Genomic DNA, 15317 nt, shown 5'->3' on the forward strand with positions numbered 1-15317 from the left:
TGTGTGATTCAAGGGATAAGGATAAGAGGTCCTGATAAGGAACTTTGAATTTAGGGCGCCTTCCATGGAGGGCAGCTTCTCTTGCCATGTTGTCCGCGGACTCGTTTCCAAGGATGCCCTTATATCCCGGGATCCATACCAAGTTTATGGTAAATCCATGAATAACTAAATTGCAGAGCAAGCTCCTTATTTCATAGATGAGATAGTTGGCATCCTTATGTTGTTGTGAAGATATAGCACGCAGCACACTAAGCGAGTCCGAGAAGATGGTAGCAGTGTCACAGCATCGATCTTCTATCAAAAGGATAGCCCGCATTATGGCCCATGCTTCGGCCGAAAAGATTGAAGTCTCCGAAGGGAGCCTATCCTTAATGAACCAGTTGAGATCTCCAGATACCACACTTGCACCGACCAAAGTCCCATCTTCAGATTTAGAGCCATCTGTAAATAAAAGGGGACCCCTTTGGGAATATGCTGACGAGAGCTCTTCAAAGCGAGCCCTGTAGATCACATCATTAGATTTCTTAGGTATAGAAGTCAGAGAATCATCAATGGGGTGCACGTATACAGGGTTCGCCAAAAGTACCGGGACGGTCTAATAACTTTTGAAAGAATTAAATTTTCAAAAACCAACACCCCGAAGGGATCAGTTTCCTGCTACTTCCACGTCGTTGATCCTGGATGATGCCGAGAGCAGGACACGACCCATGTTGCCGTTTAAGATTTTTGGCCCCCCTCGTGCCCCCCACCCTCCTTGAGGTTGGGGGGCCGAAATCCCCCCTCAAAAGATAGCTTGTTTGAAAAATCGAATCACGTGTTTCGGCGATTTACATCATTTTTAACGTTACTACGACTAAACGCTTAAAAATGAAATATCCACGCGAAAAACGCTCGCAGCGCCATCTACGACCAGTGGTCTGAATTCGTCTCGAAAACACCTTTCAAACGAGCCACCCCACTCGACCCATGTTGCCATTTAAGATTTTTGGCCCCCCTCGTACCCCCCACCCTCCTTGAGGTTGGGGGGCCGAAATCCCCCCTCAAAAGATAGCTTGTTTGAAAAATCGAATCACGTGTTTCGGCGATTTTTGAAAATTTAATTCTTTCAAAAGTTATTAGACCGTCCCGGTACTTTTGGCGGACCCTGTATATAGGATTCCAAGTTGTAGTTGAAAGCTAAAGGCTTACTTGACCTCTGCATAATATCGAGAGCATATTTCTGCGTAACATAAGATTTTAAGATTGGAATAGAGTTGAGAGCCTGTGATCTTTTTGACGGCGAGTCCGCAGCCTGTTCTATGTATCTAAAACTCTTCAAAGTAGTAGAATTCTTTTTTGCCATAGCCCGAAATGTAAATTTAGAGGACATTAAATCGAATCTTAAGTCAAGAGGAGTTTCCTTAGACTCTGCCATCAGAACGTTAATGGGCGTAGAATTCCTGTAACCCAGAGCTATCCTGATGTTTCGATTGATTAAGCGTTCAAGCTGCTGGAATTCATTCTGATTGCCTTTGATCTTAAAAATTTGACAGCCATATTCTGAAGCTGCTCTGAATATACATCTGTATAGATTCAACATAATTCTTGGGTGAGATCCCCATTTGGTTCCAGCAAGAACTGAGAGGATGTTAGTGAGGTTCCGGCCTTTCTCCACAAGATATTTCAGATGTTCCTTACCCTTAACTTTCGTGTCCACAATGATGCCCAAGAAAATAAAGGAGGATGCTTTGGGAATGTCCTGATGTCCGATGGATAACTTAAGGTCAGAATGAATGTTACATCTTCTCGAGAACAGAAGCCATCTGGATTTAGCAGGTGACAGATCCAGCCCTCTGAGACGAAGGAAAATAAAGATGTTGTCCAAAGAAGTTTGAATTGAAAGACATGCCTCCTCTTCATTTTGATTAATGCTGAAAATAACGATATCATCAGCGTATTATAGAAGGATCGTGTCCTTGTGTAAGCATTCATTAATGTCGGAGCAATAAAGATTGAAAAGTATAGGACTGAGAGTGGATCCTTGAGGTGTCCCTTTCAGAGAAATAAATGGTCCAATTCACCTTCGCATACGAAGAAAATCTTCCTCTCAAAAGTAAGGTTTTGCACAAATTTTCTAATTTTTTGCCGGAATATCCAATCCTTGCAGATCACGCCCCAAAACAGAGGAATCAACATTATCAAAAGCCCTTTCAATATCTAGAAAGGCACACAAGGTGACATCTTTGTTCACAAACCCAGCATGTATATAGTTAGTTAACGAGACCAAACTATTTATACAGGAACTCATTGGGTGGACAGTTGGAACCCCAACTGATTTTTGGGTAACAAAGATTTGGATTCTACTAACCATTTAAGCCTTCGACAAATAATTTTTTCCAGGATTTTGTACAGACAGGACAAAAGAGAAATCGGTCTAACCCCTTTCCCTCCAGGTTTGGGAATAAGGACGACCATAGCACGGAACCAGTCTTCAGGAAAGACCCCTGATTCGAAGAGTCCATTGTAAATGTCCAACAGTTCTTTAATATATGCTAAAGGAAGATTTTGGATGATACTATAATCAATTTGATCCAAACCAGGAGCTGAAGTACGTTTCATAGAGTTAATAACCGATTTCAGCTCTTTGAGCGTTATAGATTTGTCCAGGTCGAAGGCAACATCCTGTTGGCCATTTGAATCCTCCAGATACATCTCAGCAAAATGTCTCTTGAAAGGGCGCCGGGGGAGCGACAGGAGGGAGGGCAAAGCTTGTTAATTGCGGAAGATTGAGCTTTCAGAGTTTCTTCAGACGATTGAGTGTAAGAGATGAGACGTCTATTTTTGAAGGACTTTACCATTCTCCAGAGCTGTCCGGTGGAGGTTTTCCCATTAAAATTCTGGCAGAATTCCCTCCATTTACGCTTCTTGGTCCTTCTCAGAATTCTTCTACAGTCCGAGACCTCTTTCTTATAAGCCGCCCAGTTTTCTGAGCTCGAGACCTTAAAATATCTTATGTTGGCTGCTCTTCGTCTTTCGACTGCATCTTGACATTCCTGAGTCCACCATGGAGGAGGTATCAAATTTTCTTTGGCAGGCTTAGATGATGAAATTTTAGAGCCTGGCGGAAATAAAGAATATAAAACGTCTGTGATTGCTGTTACAAGATTGCAATATCTAGTTTTAATGTCAATCATATTCAGTAAATAATCTGGTAAGGGTTTATTACTCAGAACATATCGAAAATCTCTAATTTGGTCAGCATCAAGCTTGATTTTGTATTTGAATAATTTCCTAGAGTTAGCCTTATTGGTAAGATGTAACAAGACAGGAAAGTGGTCACTGTTGATAGTATCAGTGAGCGTGACGCAGTCGAAGAGAATACTGGTGGAAGGCGTAGTTATAACCAGATCAATGACCGATGCATTTCTGTTGGGAGGGTCCAAAAAAGTAGGCTTACAATCATTGCATATGATTAGATTATAATAATCCAAAGCCTGTAAGAGTAGTTTGCCCATTTTGTCAGTATAAGTGCAACCCCAAACCGTATTGTGGGCATTAAAATCCCCCATGATGATAGTGTTGGAGTGTACGGACATAGTTGAGCAGTTGATCGAAGAAAGTGTAAGGAGTGTCTGTGCCAGGATGTCTATAAACATTGATGATATTGTGTGGAGAATCAAGAGTATGTATTGCGGCCCCGATAAGCTCCACCGATGGGTGTGAGAGAGATGAGAGATCAAGCGCATCAAAATGTAAAGACTTCCTGATGGTAATGGTGACGCCACTTCTTCCTGGTAAATCAATATCCATTCTAAAAAAATTGTGCGTTTTGGAATATAAATAAGCTCCTTTGGAAAGTTTGGATTCTTGGATACACCATATGTCGTAATTATTCTCAGGAGAGTGAAATTCAGGGAGTTTGTTTCTGATTCCTCTGCAGTTCCAAGTCACTATGTAGGTCCCTGATCGAACATTGATATTATTGCTGTTGTTGTTATTTGTAGAATTCATAGATTGTGATTATTATAAAAAGCTATTGATACTGTGAGCCGAAATCTGGAGGAGTTCTATAGGGTTATTCACAAAGAAATTTAGAAGATTCTGCATGGTTAGAATATAATGTTTCCCGATCTGTTATAAATGGGTCCTTTGAAAGTCCTGTATCACTCTACAAGAGATTGGCCACCACCAACTTGACTATGTCAAAAATATGTTGCTGATTTAAAGCGAGAGGTTCTCTAAGATTTCTTCCGTCCAAATGTTCAGTATGTTCCCTGAGATTGCCATTTGTTGAATAATTATCATTAAGTGCAATTCCGTTACCTGAAAAGGATGGTGTCCTGCCATTAGGGGCATTCAAAATTTGATATCTAGGGCCATCATTCCGATTGGAAGCAAGAGGTATGGTGCGTCTGCTGTATAAGTGATCCTGGATCTGTCCGACTTTAGCCGAGCGCGGTGCGTCATAGCTATAGCTATCGGCGGCTACCCCCACCACGCGCTACGAAGTGATTACTCAAGCCAGAATCTGGCAGCGAGATTCTGGACCCACAGCGAGGATTGTGAAAAACTGAATGATTGCGCAATCAGACTACCGAGCGAGGATGACGAATGGCTGCGTTTTCGCAACGACTGCCGGAAAGAGCGCGTCCCGTTCATAGACTACGCCGATCTTGAGTGTGCATTGGAAAGAATAGATAGCGGGGTGATCCCGATTGACAACGACTCGATTGGACACCACCAATCACAGCGACCGGTGCATAGGAGCTTTGTAGTCTCAAGCGCTGTGAGTGGCTCGTGTCCAATTGAGCCGTGTCCAACTGGGTGCCACCTCTCCTACGACAGCTCACTGTCAGGCTGTCGATTTCGCCGCGACAAAGACTGTATAGCGTGGGTCGCGGAAGAACTTAGACAGTTAGCACATAGTGTACAGTCTATAATTTCGACTAATGTTCTCATGATGGATTTCACGTGCAACGACTGGGAAAATTTTACCAGCGCCTCGCATTGTCACGCGTGCGAGAAACTGTTCGCGAAAGATGATACGCGGGTACGCGATCACTGTCACTTAACCGGGCGATACAGAGGCCCCGTGCACTCAAATTGCAATCTAAATTGCAAGGATTCGCGTTGCATACCCGTAGTTTTCCATAACTTATCAGGCTACAACGCTCATTTTATTATCAAGGAATTTGCAACCGCATATGAAGGACGCGTAGATCTGTTTCCAATAACTAAAGAAAAATATATATCTTATACTAAACACATCGACAGTACAAAAATTGATAAAAAAAATTGCGTGCAATTACGTTTCATAGATTCATATAGATTTCTCGCTTCTACTTTGGACAAATTGTCATCTTTTCTCAACAATGATAAGCTGCGGGTACTGCAACGCGAATTTTCCAATCTATCGGAAGAAAATTTTAATCTTTTGACTCGAAAGGGTGTTTTTCCGTACGAGTACATTGACTGCAGCGAAAAATTGAATGAATAGTGGTTGCCACCTCGCGAGTCATTTCACGGCTCATTGACTGACAGCATGGTATCTGAGAGTGATTACGCGCACGCCGTCAACGTGTGGCAGTGGTTCTCCATCCAAACGCTTGGCGAATACAGCGACCTGTATCTAAAAACAGACGTATTGTTGTTGGCCGACGTCTTTGCAAATTTCCGCGACAGTTGCATCGCGAGTTACGGGCTCGACCCCGCATACTATTACACCTTACCTGGCTTCACATGGGATGCCATGTTAAAGCATACTGGTGTAAAATTTGAACTGCTGACAGATATCGACATGGTCATGTTTGTCGAGCGCGGTACACGCGGTTATCTGAGCCAGTGTACAAACAGGTACGCGCGAGCCAACAACAAATACATGCCGTCGTACGATCCATCGAAACGATCATCGTACTTGATGTACTATGACATCAACAACCTATATGGCTGGGCAATGTGTCAACCATTGCCCTACGCAGATTTTCGATGGGTCGATGACGTGCACAATTTCGATTTTACGATCATCGCGTTAGATTCGCAAACAGGCTATATTCTAGAGGTGGATTTGGAGTACCCGCAACATCTTCATGACGCGCACACTGACCTATTGTTCTGTCCGACGCGCGAGAAACTGTGGCGGTCTTAATACGAAGTTTATCTACGTTGCAGTTTCCTTCTTTACCATCACATGTTTTTATTTATCGTTTTTACACATTTAAATTCACTTTCTTGATTCACTTATTTTAGTAGCAAATTCTTTGTCAAAATCAATATTTCTCTGGAAACTGTTTCTTAGCAACACAAATATTTATATAATGAATTATTACAACTTAGACTTGATTTATTGTGGTTGGTTTAGAATTACTTGAATGTAAATTCTTTGAATAAAATCTTTATTCCAAAAGCTGTGAAAGTCATTCATAAAGAATTAAGGCGGTACAAATTGGTGACCCCGACGTGATCTTCTTGACAACTTTTGAAGAGATCGAGGTCGTAGGATAATATTTTGGAACGATATCTTCAGATAGAGAGTCTGACTAGGACGTTGGCGAGATCTTGGGTTCACTGAACTTCATATAAAGTGACTCTTCATAATGCCTGTGGATAGGACTCCTGTCAAATCACCTGAAACTTCGACAACAACTCCTGAAGATACTGAGGTACCGACCTTTTCTGGAATAGATTTAGGAGGAGCCAATTTGACGGATGCTGATCTACTTCCGGTGAGTCGAGACAAGTCAATTCCAATGAATTTCGCCTTATAAAATTACCAACTTTCTGGCACAAGCATCCGAAACTCTGGTTTGCTCAATTAGAGAGCGAATTTCTAGTATATAGAATCCGTTCAGATGAAATTAAATTCAGCTCGATTCTTAGACACTTGGATGAAAAGGCGCTTTTAACTGTTTCCGACATTGTTGAAAATGCTCCTGAAAGAGATAAATATATCACTTTAAAGACTGCTCTAATTAATCGTTTTACTGATTCCGAAGAAAAACGTCTTAGACAGCTTTTAGCAGGAATTGAACTTAACGACAAGAAGCCTTCAGATTTATTACGCGAGATTAAACAGCTTTCAGGCGGAACCATAGCAGATAATATCTTACATTCTATTTGGCTACAAAGATTACCTCTTAGAATACAAGCTACACTTGCAGTTGTCAAGGATGTTCCATTAATCAAGTTAGCTGAACTAGCAGATAAAATTTTAGAACGTGACAATAATCAGTTGCCATTTAGCCAATCAGTTTCTGAAGTTGCTAAAACTGACATTGTAACGCCTAATGTAGCTGAATTGGAACGAAGAATTTCAGCTCTTGAATTTAAACGCTCACGTAGCAAGTCTCGGTCTAATTTTCATCAAAAGAAGGATTTTAGATCCAAGTCAAGGGATGTAGCTGATAAATCTAACTCGACAATTTGTTATTTTCATAGGAGATTTGGTGCAAAAGCTATTAAATGTATTATACCTTGTTCTATGTCCAAAACTTTAACTCTCACTGATAAACAGGAAAACTAAGTTTGCCGTTGGATATCAAGGCGTCAGACAACGGGTATATTAATAATCGCCTCATTTTCTCTGACAAGTCTTCTGGATTACATTTTTTAGTGGATACAGGAGCAGATATTTCGCTTATCCCCAGAAGGTTTTGCCCAAAGTCGTCGCCAACCTCTGTTAAACTTTTTGCTGCTAATGGATCTGTAATAAATACTTATGGTTACAAGTTGTTAACTTTAAATCTTGGTCTGCGAAGAGCTTTTAGATGGAAATTTTGCATTGCAGACGTGTCAAATCCTATTTTAGGTGCAGATTTCCTCAGTCATTTTGGCTTACTTATAGACGTAAGAAATAAACGTCTTATTGACAATATTACGGGTTTATCACATCATGGAAGATTTTCGGTAGTCAATCATTTTACTATTTGTACGACTTCACCGAATTCTATTTATACAAGACTTTTAGCGGAATTTCCGAAGCTTACAAGATTTATGGCGACCACTACCTTTAAAAACCATGGTGTAGAACATCATATTTTAACAGAAGGTCAGCCGATATTTTTTTCCCCTAGAAGATTGTCTCCGGAAAAATTAAAATTCGCTAAAGCCGAATTTACGTTTTTAATGGAACAAAGCATTTGTCGATCTTCAAGCAGTACTTGGGCAGCTCCTCTCCACATGATTCCTAAACAAGACAACTCATGGAGATTGTGTGGTGATTATCGTGCTTTAAATGCAGCCACTGTCCCGGATAAATATCCTTTGCCATATATCCAAGATTTTACATCTAGTATACATGGTAAAAGCATTTTCTCCAAAATTGATCTTGTTAAGGCATATTATCAAGTCCCGGTAGCAAAACAAGATATTCATAAAACCGCAGTTACAACTCCATTTGGCTTATTTGAATTTGTGGTAATGCCTTTTGGTTTACGCAATGCTGCTCAGACTTTCCAACGCTTAATGAATAATATGTTAAGTGGTTTAGAATTCTGTTTTTGCTACCTAGATGACATTCTGATTGCATCTTCTAATGAGGAAGAACATCTTAAACACTTACGTGTTATCTTTGAACGTCTTCAACATTTTGGTCTAACGATCAATGTCTCTAAATGTCTGTTCGGAGCATCAGAAATCCCTTTTCTCGGATATTTAGTTTCTAGTCAGGGAATCAAGCCGACAGCTGAAAAAGTTAAGACAATTATTGATTACAAGAAACCCACTACTCTTCTGGAATTGAGACGATTTTTAGGCATTATCAATTATTACAGAAGATGTCTTAAAAATGCAGCCAAAAATCAAGCGTTACTTACTGAATTTCTCAAAGACAGCAGGAAACGTGATAGAAAACTGGTCCCGTGGACTCCAGAAGCAGAAGAAGCTTTTAGGAATTGTAAAGAAGAACTTTTGAAGATTACAACTTTAACTCATCCAGCACCATCAGTTCCTCTGGTTTTAACTTGTGATGCTTCAGATTTCGCGGTCGGTGCTTCTCTGGAGCAGATAGTTGATAAGGACATTAAACCTATTGCTTTCTTTTCAAGAAAATTAAATTCCTCTCAACAATCTTATAGTGCTTATGATAGAGAACTTTTGGGAATTTATTTAGCGATTAAACATTTTAGGTACATACTTGATGGACGCAGATTCATTATCAGAACGGATCATAAACCATTGATTTATGCCTTTCAACAGAAGCCAGATAAAGCTTCACCACGACAGATTCGTCAACTTGATTTTATTGCTCAATTTTCCACTGATATTGAACATATTTCAGGTAAACAGAATTCCGTGGCAGATGCATTATCAAGAATTGATTCTATTACAATACCAGTTATAGTTTCATTGGAGGAACTTGCTGAAGCACAATTAGATGATATGGAGTTAAAAACTTTACTCAAGGAAGGATCAGCTCTCAAATTACAAAAATTTGTACTTACGGATTCTACTGCTCCTATTTTCTGCGATTGTTCTACTGAATGTATTCGTCCTTATGTCCCTTATCGACTTCGAAGACGAATTTTCGATATTGTTCATCGTTTGTCTCATCCAGGTATCAAGTCCACTTGTAAATCTATTCTGCAGAAGTTTATTTGGCCTTCTTTAAGAAAAGACATTAAAGAGTGGTGTAGAACGTGTTTACCTTGTACGTGCAAAGATTCAAAGACACACCAAAAATTTACCTCTCAAGATTGATGTACCAGATCAACGGTTTCAACACGTGCATCTTGATCTTATCGGACCACTTCCACCTTGCAAACAATTTCGTTATTGCTTGACGATGATTGACAGGTTTTCAAGATGGCCTGAAGCAATTCCTCTGGAAGAAATCTCTGCTGAGACTGTCTCTACAGCCTTCTATACTCACTGGGTTTCAAGATTGGTGCTCCTCATACTATTTCTACTGACCAAGGTCCGCAATTCGAAGCTACTTTATTTAAAACTCACCAACTTGATTGAATGCAATCGAATTAGAACTTCTGCGTGCCATCCTGCTTCCAACGGAATATTAAAGCGTTGGCATCGTACCTTGAAGCTATCATGTGTCACGAAAATCATAATTGGTTGGAGGTTCTTCCAACTGTTCTATTAGGACTACGTACTTGTTTTAAAGAAGATTTCAAATCATCTCCTGCTGAGATGTTGTATGGGTCAAGTTTACGGATTCCAGGAGAATTTTTTCTTGAAGAGGACCTTCCTGCAAATCCTGAAATATTTCTAGAAAAACACAGAATTGCCATGAGAAATATTAAGTCAAGACCTACTTCACATCATTGTAACAAAACCCCCTTTTATCATAAAAATCTCTTTGATTGTACTCACGTTTGGGTTAGAGATGATTCTGTTCGCAAAGGCCTTCAACCTCCATATTCTGGACCATTTCGTATAATTAAGCGGATCAATGACTATTTATTCACTATCGATTTTGCAGGGAGATCTGTTAACATTTCAACCGAACGTCTGAAACCAGCCTTTTTACCTAAAGAACCCGATTCCGTTTCCACTGTACCAACTTTGCCGCCTTCTACTTCAACCTCATCTCTACCAACTTCGTCTTCGATACCACAAACAACTCAGAAAACTTTGAGGTCTTATCCTGGTTCGAAGAAAAAGGTTCAGTTCGCAACGTAACCGTCGCTAGTGGGGGAGTATTGTGGCGATCTTAATACGAAGTTTATCTACGTTGAAGTTTCCTTCTTTACCATCACATGTTCATCGAGAGTCTGTACTGTGCCAATATTAAGCCAGTACCTTACCAATCCTCGGCGTAACTCCTTTTCGGTTGATAACCAGTACTGAAGAGGCAGTACTGTGCCAGAACTAAGCCAATAGTAAGCCAGTATTATGCCGATGATTGGTGCCGTACTGACCAGCAGTACTGGTGTTACTTACTGTTTACAACTGCCGCAGTATCACGCCATTTGTAAGATCCGGCATATGTCCAACTTTACCACTTGGGAATCTTCCTTTCGATATTGTTCAGACGATCTTTCAAATCTTGAACTCTGCTGCATGTATCGCTTGTTTACTGCATCAACATCATCTACCGGTAGCGCTACTTGTCGAATTTTGCGCGACTTTGCGTCAAAGTCGGCTGCGACTATGCAAAGAGCGTTATCGCGCACGTAATTTCTGAGCAATCCACACCACTGATAGTGCGATTCGCTTCCGCCTCGAAGCTATAGTCCAAACTTGTTGATCGGCATTGCGATGTTGACTGAACGATGTGTGAAGAACGAGGTTAATTTATAATCAGACCGGCTTCGCGAAGCTCTTCGATAATCGACAAAATCTCGTTGTCGTGACCATTGTAACCAGCCTGGCGCGAGGCCTCGAGCAATCGCAGACGATCTACAATTTCGTTGGGATCGTCCCAATGGATATAGTCGATCTTGTTATCATTTAGTGTCATTGTACGCGGGGGTGGCACCCAGTTGGACACGGCTCAATTGGATACGAGCCACTCACAGCGCTTGAGACTTCAAAGTTCCTAAGCACTGGTCGATGTGATTGGTGGTATTCAATCGAGCCGTGATCAATCGGGATCACCCCGTACGCGATACATTCGCTCTTTTGTTTATTCCCGTTCCAACTTTTTTATCCAACACCAATGGCGCTCTTATGTTCTTATACTTATATCCCTTACTACCCATTACTTGATTACTCGAGCTATAACCGCGTCTGTGAGCGTTTGTCGTCAGCAGAATGCTTCTGTAGGTGTGTATGTCATCATCCGTATAGATACCTTCGTTGGGAAATTTCACATGAAAATTAACTCGTACAGGACCGATGTTCCATCATATTTTTTCCCATCTGTAATTATATCATCGTTTTTGTGCAAGATGATATGTTTGTCACTGAGCATCGTTCCCTCGTCGCTGAAATAATTTCCGTACACAACGTCTATGTTGACGACTTTCTTACCACTCAGGATCGCTTTCATATATTTCTGTCCTAACGGACCATAGTTTGTTTGCAACTTTTCTTGACCCTCGGATGTTTGAAGCAGGTTTCGAATAGATGTCACGAGCTGTTCATAGGTAACCTCGAAAATTTCTTCGACGGAGGGAACATGGTCATGCGATAACTCATACGGCTGTATTATTTCAGACATTTCGTTCAAAGCATACTACGGTTTTCGATCGATTCAACATTGATTTTACAGGCATGGAAGCCTGTATAGGATTGTCGTACAAAGCACTCGGTCGTTTCCTTTTGGGTTTTGGTTCATCTTCACCAGAAAAGATTGTTTCAGTCATGATAGGATCCTTGGAGTCAGCGGTGTTTTCGACAATCTGTTTCAGCGGGTCGATAATAGGTTTGAGGTGCCTCTCCAATGCGATGTCCTCCTCCATTTTACCAGTCTTCAAAGCGCGATACTTTTTGCGAATCGAATCACTCGTTTTCGCAATCTCCTTGGTTACTTTCTCATGGTATTTGCTGTTGTCCACGTCAACATATCGATATCAAGTGATCACATCACGGTATCGCAAAGTCATTGGGGTGATCCCAATTGATCACGGCTCGATTGGACACCACCAATCACAGCGACCGTTGCTTAGGAGCTTTGTAGTCTCAAGCGCTGTGAGTGGCTCTTGTCCAATTGAGCCGTGTCCAAGTGGGTGCCACGCAAAGTCATTAAATCCTTTTCTGTATCACCCATCGGTAAGCGCACTGTCCTTGTCAATTACTAGAAATTTTTGCTGCCAACATTTACGACATAAATCGCATAAATTCTCGTACGGCATGTCGGTATTCACGTGATCATTGTACACGCGTTTCAGATTGGTACCATCCTGTTTGAATAGGATCAGCAGATTTGCATTGTCGCGTATAAGATGCTGCGGTATCTTTGCGTACGTCTGACAGAGATAGAAGCAGTCAACGTCCGCGTGTCGTCCCATTGTAAAGTACTCTCTTATCGCGTCTTGCTTGTCGCATGCCACGTCATCAAAGATGAAGATAAAATTCAGAAGCGCCTCGCTCGGTGGAATGACGTCGCTGTTATTGGAGAACGTAAAATAGCCAATTTCTTCGATCGGAGCTAGCAGATTCGCCAGGTATCGATATTTGGGCTGTTGCAGCGATTTCGAGTACACATACACGTTCTCGAATCTTACGCCGTGCGGACTTTCCAATAGGCTTATCAACACGTTCGTTTTGCCGCAATTTGACGGTCCGCAGACGATCGCGTGTATAGTGGCCGGTAACACGTTGTCATGCTTACGCGTCTCTTTATCGGTTTGTACTTTGCCGTCGAGATTCGTCACTTTAATCATCCGCGATTGGCGCACGAACCGCGTATTTTCTGCTTCCACAAAATACTGAAAACGATATCGCGAGCGGGCCTATTTATAGAGCCGCGTAAAGCGAAATCGTTCAGTAATTAAAATGTTTCTCGCCGTGTCAAACGATCTGCATAGTTTAACTTCAAAAGAGCTGGAATACATACCGAAAATTGTACTGCTGCGTGAGTTTGAAAATTGCATAGATCTGTTGTGGGATTACCCGAGCATATACGAGTAGGGGGTGATCCCGATTGATCACGGCTCAATTGGACAACACCAATCACAGCGACGGGTGCTTAGGAGCTTTGTAGTCTCAAGCGCTGTGAGTGGCGCGTGTTCAATTCAGCCGTGTCCAACTGGGTGCCACGGTCTGGCGCCTTTGATAAAAAATTGTAGCGAATGCCGTCGAGAGCCTTGATAAATCGTGCGATAAATGCGCTTCCCTTCGAACTACATATTCCCGGATATCGGTTTTGCGGTCCGGGAACGCGATTGGAGAAGCGATTGGCCAGAGGCGATCGAGGTATTAATCCATTGGATGCTGCGTGTCGCGAGCACGACAGAGTATTCCCACAGCAACGATCCCACCGAACGACACGCGGCTGATAATATACTCGCTGAGAAGGCGCGGAAACGCATTACCACAAGTGATTCGACTCTCAGAGAGAGAACTGCAGCTACAGCCGTTTGGGCAGCTATGAAGGTCAAAACAAAGATTGGTATGGGCTTGAAAACAAAGAAGAAAAAGAGCAAGAGGATTCTTCCGACAGCGAAACGCGGCGGCGTCCTGCCCGTTCTACCACTGCTCGGCGTTCTCGGGTCATTGGCAGGGCGGCGGGAGTCGCCAAGGCCGTAAACGATAGCAAAACAGCGCAGGGTCAGCTGGAAGAACTGCATAATCGCGTCATGGAAGGCCGCGTCGTTTATCTCGCTCCCTACAAGCGAGGACAAGGTGTCGCGCGGAGAAAAAAAAAACGTCGATGAAACGTTAAAAATGCCGAGGGAAGTAACTACCGATGTGCAATTGCAACAACTTGCAAACCGTATGCGCATTCCGTATTTTAGAGGGGTCTTTATGCGTACTGTATTGCCGGTCAAAGGAGTACGTCAAAACGAGAGGTATCGTAAATCTTGACAATGCTGTGAGACCCGGTATGCATTGGGTGGCGTACGCAAAAGGGGGAATATCGTCATATACTTTGACAGTTTTTACGTCAAAGCAATTTACGGCCGCCGAAGGAACTCGAACGATATCTGGCAAACAGTGTAATCGGGTACATTCGCGCGCCTTATCAGCGTTACAACCATAACAATTGCGGGCAGCTTTATCTACAGTTTCTGCGGTCGGTTGATAAGCAATTTAAGAACCGACCTTGCGCTGTTTAACTCAGTGCTCGTTTGAAACATGTCGCTGACGTTTACGTTGACTGGCAAGGGTAGCGTCCTTACCGTGAGCTACTTTCCAGCGGTAGATTTGGGTGATGGTGATTACGAGCTCGGTCTGACGGACTTTGAAATGTACTATACACTACCCAATGTAAATTCGACAAACAAGTTTTACTATGACGACGAGGAAATTGTCATTCCTGAAGGATCGTACGAACTGCGCGATATAGAGCGGTAACTGAAGCGCGAAATTATACATTCTCGCAACGCGAAGGGCAAGGAGGATGAAAAGTTCCCGCTGATGATTCGCGCCAACAACTATACGATGAGAAGCGAAATTAAATGCGCCTATCGGATAAATTTTACAAAACCTCGCAACATTGGCTCGCTGCTGGGATTTTCGTTTTGAATCGCGTGCTGGAGCCGCGACAGTGGCACGAGTCGGACGTGCCGGTAAATATCATCAACGTAAACATCATTCGTACCGAGTGCAAAGTGACCGCGGGTGCGTTCAGCAACGACAGATGCGTGCACACGATAGACGAGTTTTCACCGAGCGTACCGCCAGGATATAAGATATCGGAAAGACCTACGTAGATCATTTACCTTCCGATCGTCGTACGGAGCATTACGGATTTGACGATTCGCGTAGACCAAGACGGTCGA

At 42.3% G+C, this 15317-nt stretch overlaps 2 protein-coding genes across 2 annotated transcripts; one reads left to right on the forward strand and one right to left on the reverse strand.

Annotated features, from left to right (window-relative positions):
- Positions 1 to 8923: 8923 nt before the first annotated feature.
- LOC108766522 (uncharacterized) lies at positions 8924 to 9729 on the reverse strand. The gene is made up of 4 exons (XM_018515862.1): positions 9660 to 9729; positions 9417 to 9577; positions 9110 to 9334; positions 8924 to 8970 (listed from the first exon to the last, which is right to left on the reverse strand). The coding sequence occupies exons 1-3, from the start codon at positions 9701 to 9703 to the stop codon at positions 9222 to 9224; spliced, it is 318 nt and encodes a 105-aa protein (XP_018371364.1). The 5' UTR covers positions 9704 to 9729; the 3' UTR covers positions 8924 to 8970; positions 9110 to 9221.
- Positions 9730 to 10017: 288 nt separating this feature from the next.
- LOC108766518 (uncharacterized) lies at positions 10018 to 10608 on the forward strand. Its single transcript, XM_018515857.1, has one exon. The coding sequence runs from the start codon at positions 10018 to 10020 to the stop codon at positions 10606 to 10608; it is 591 nt and encodes a 196-aa protein (XP_018371359.1).
- Positions 10609 to 15317: the final 4709 nt, after the last annotated feature.

This window comes from Trachymyrmex cornetzi, unplaced genomic scaffold, assembly GCF_001594075.2.
Source record: "Trachymyrmex cornetzi isolate Tcor2-1 unplaced genomic scaffold, Tcor1.1 scaffold604, whole genome shotgun sequence".
Taxonomy (NCBI): Eukaryota; Metazoa; Arthropoda; class Insecta; order Hymenoptera; family Formicidae; genus Trachymyrmex; species Trachymyrmex cornetzi.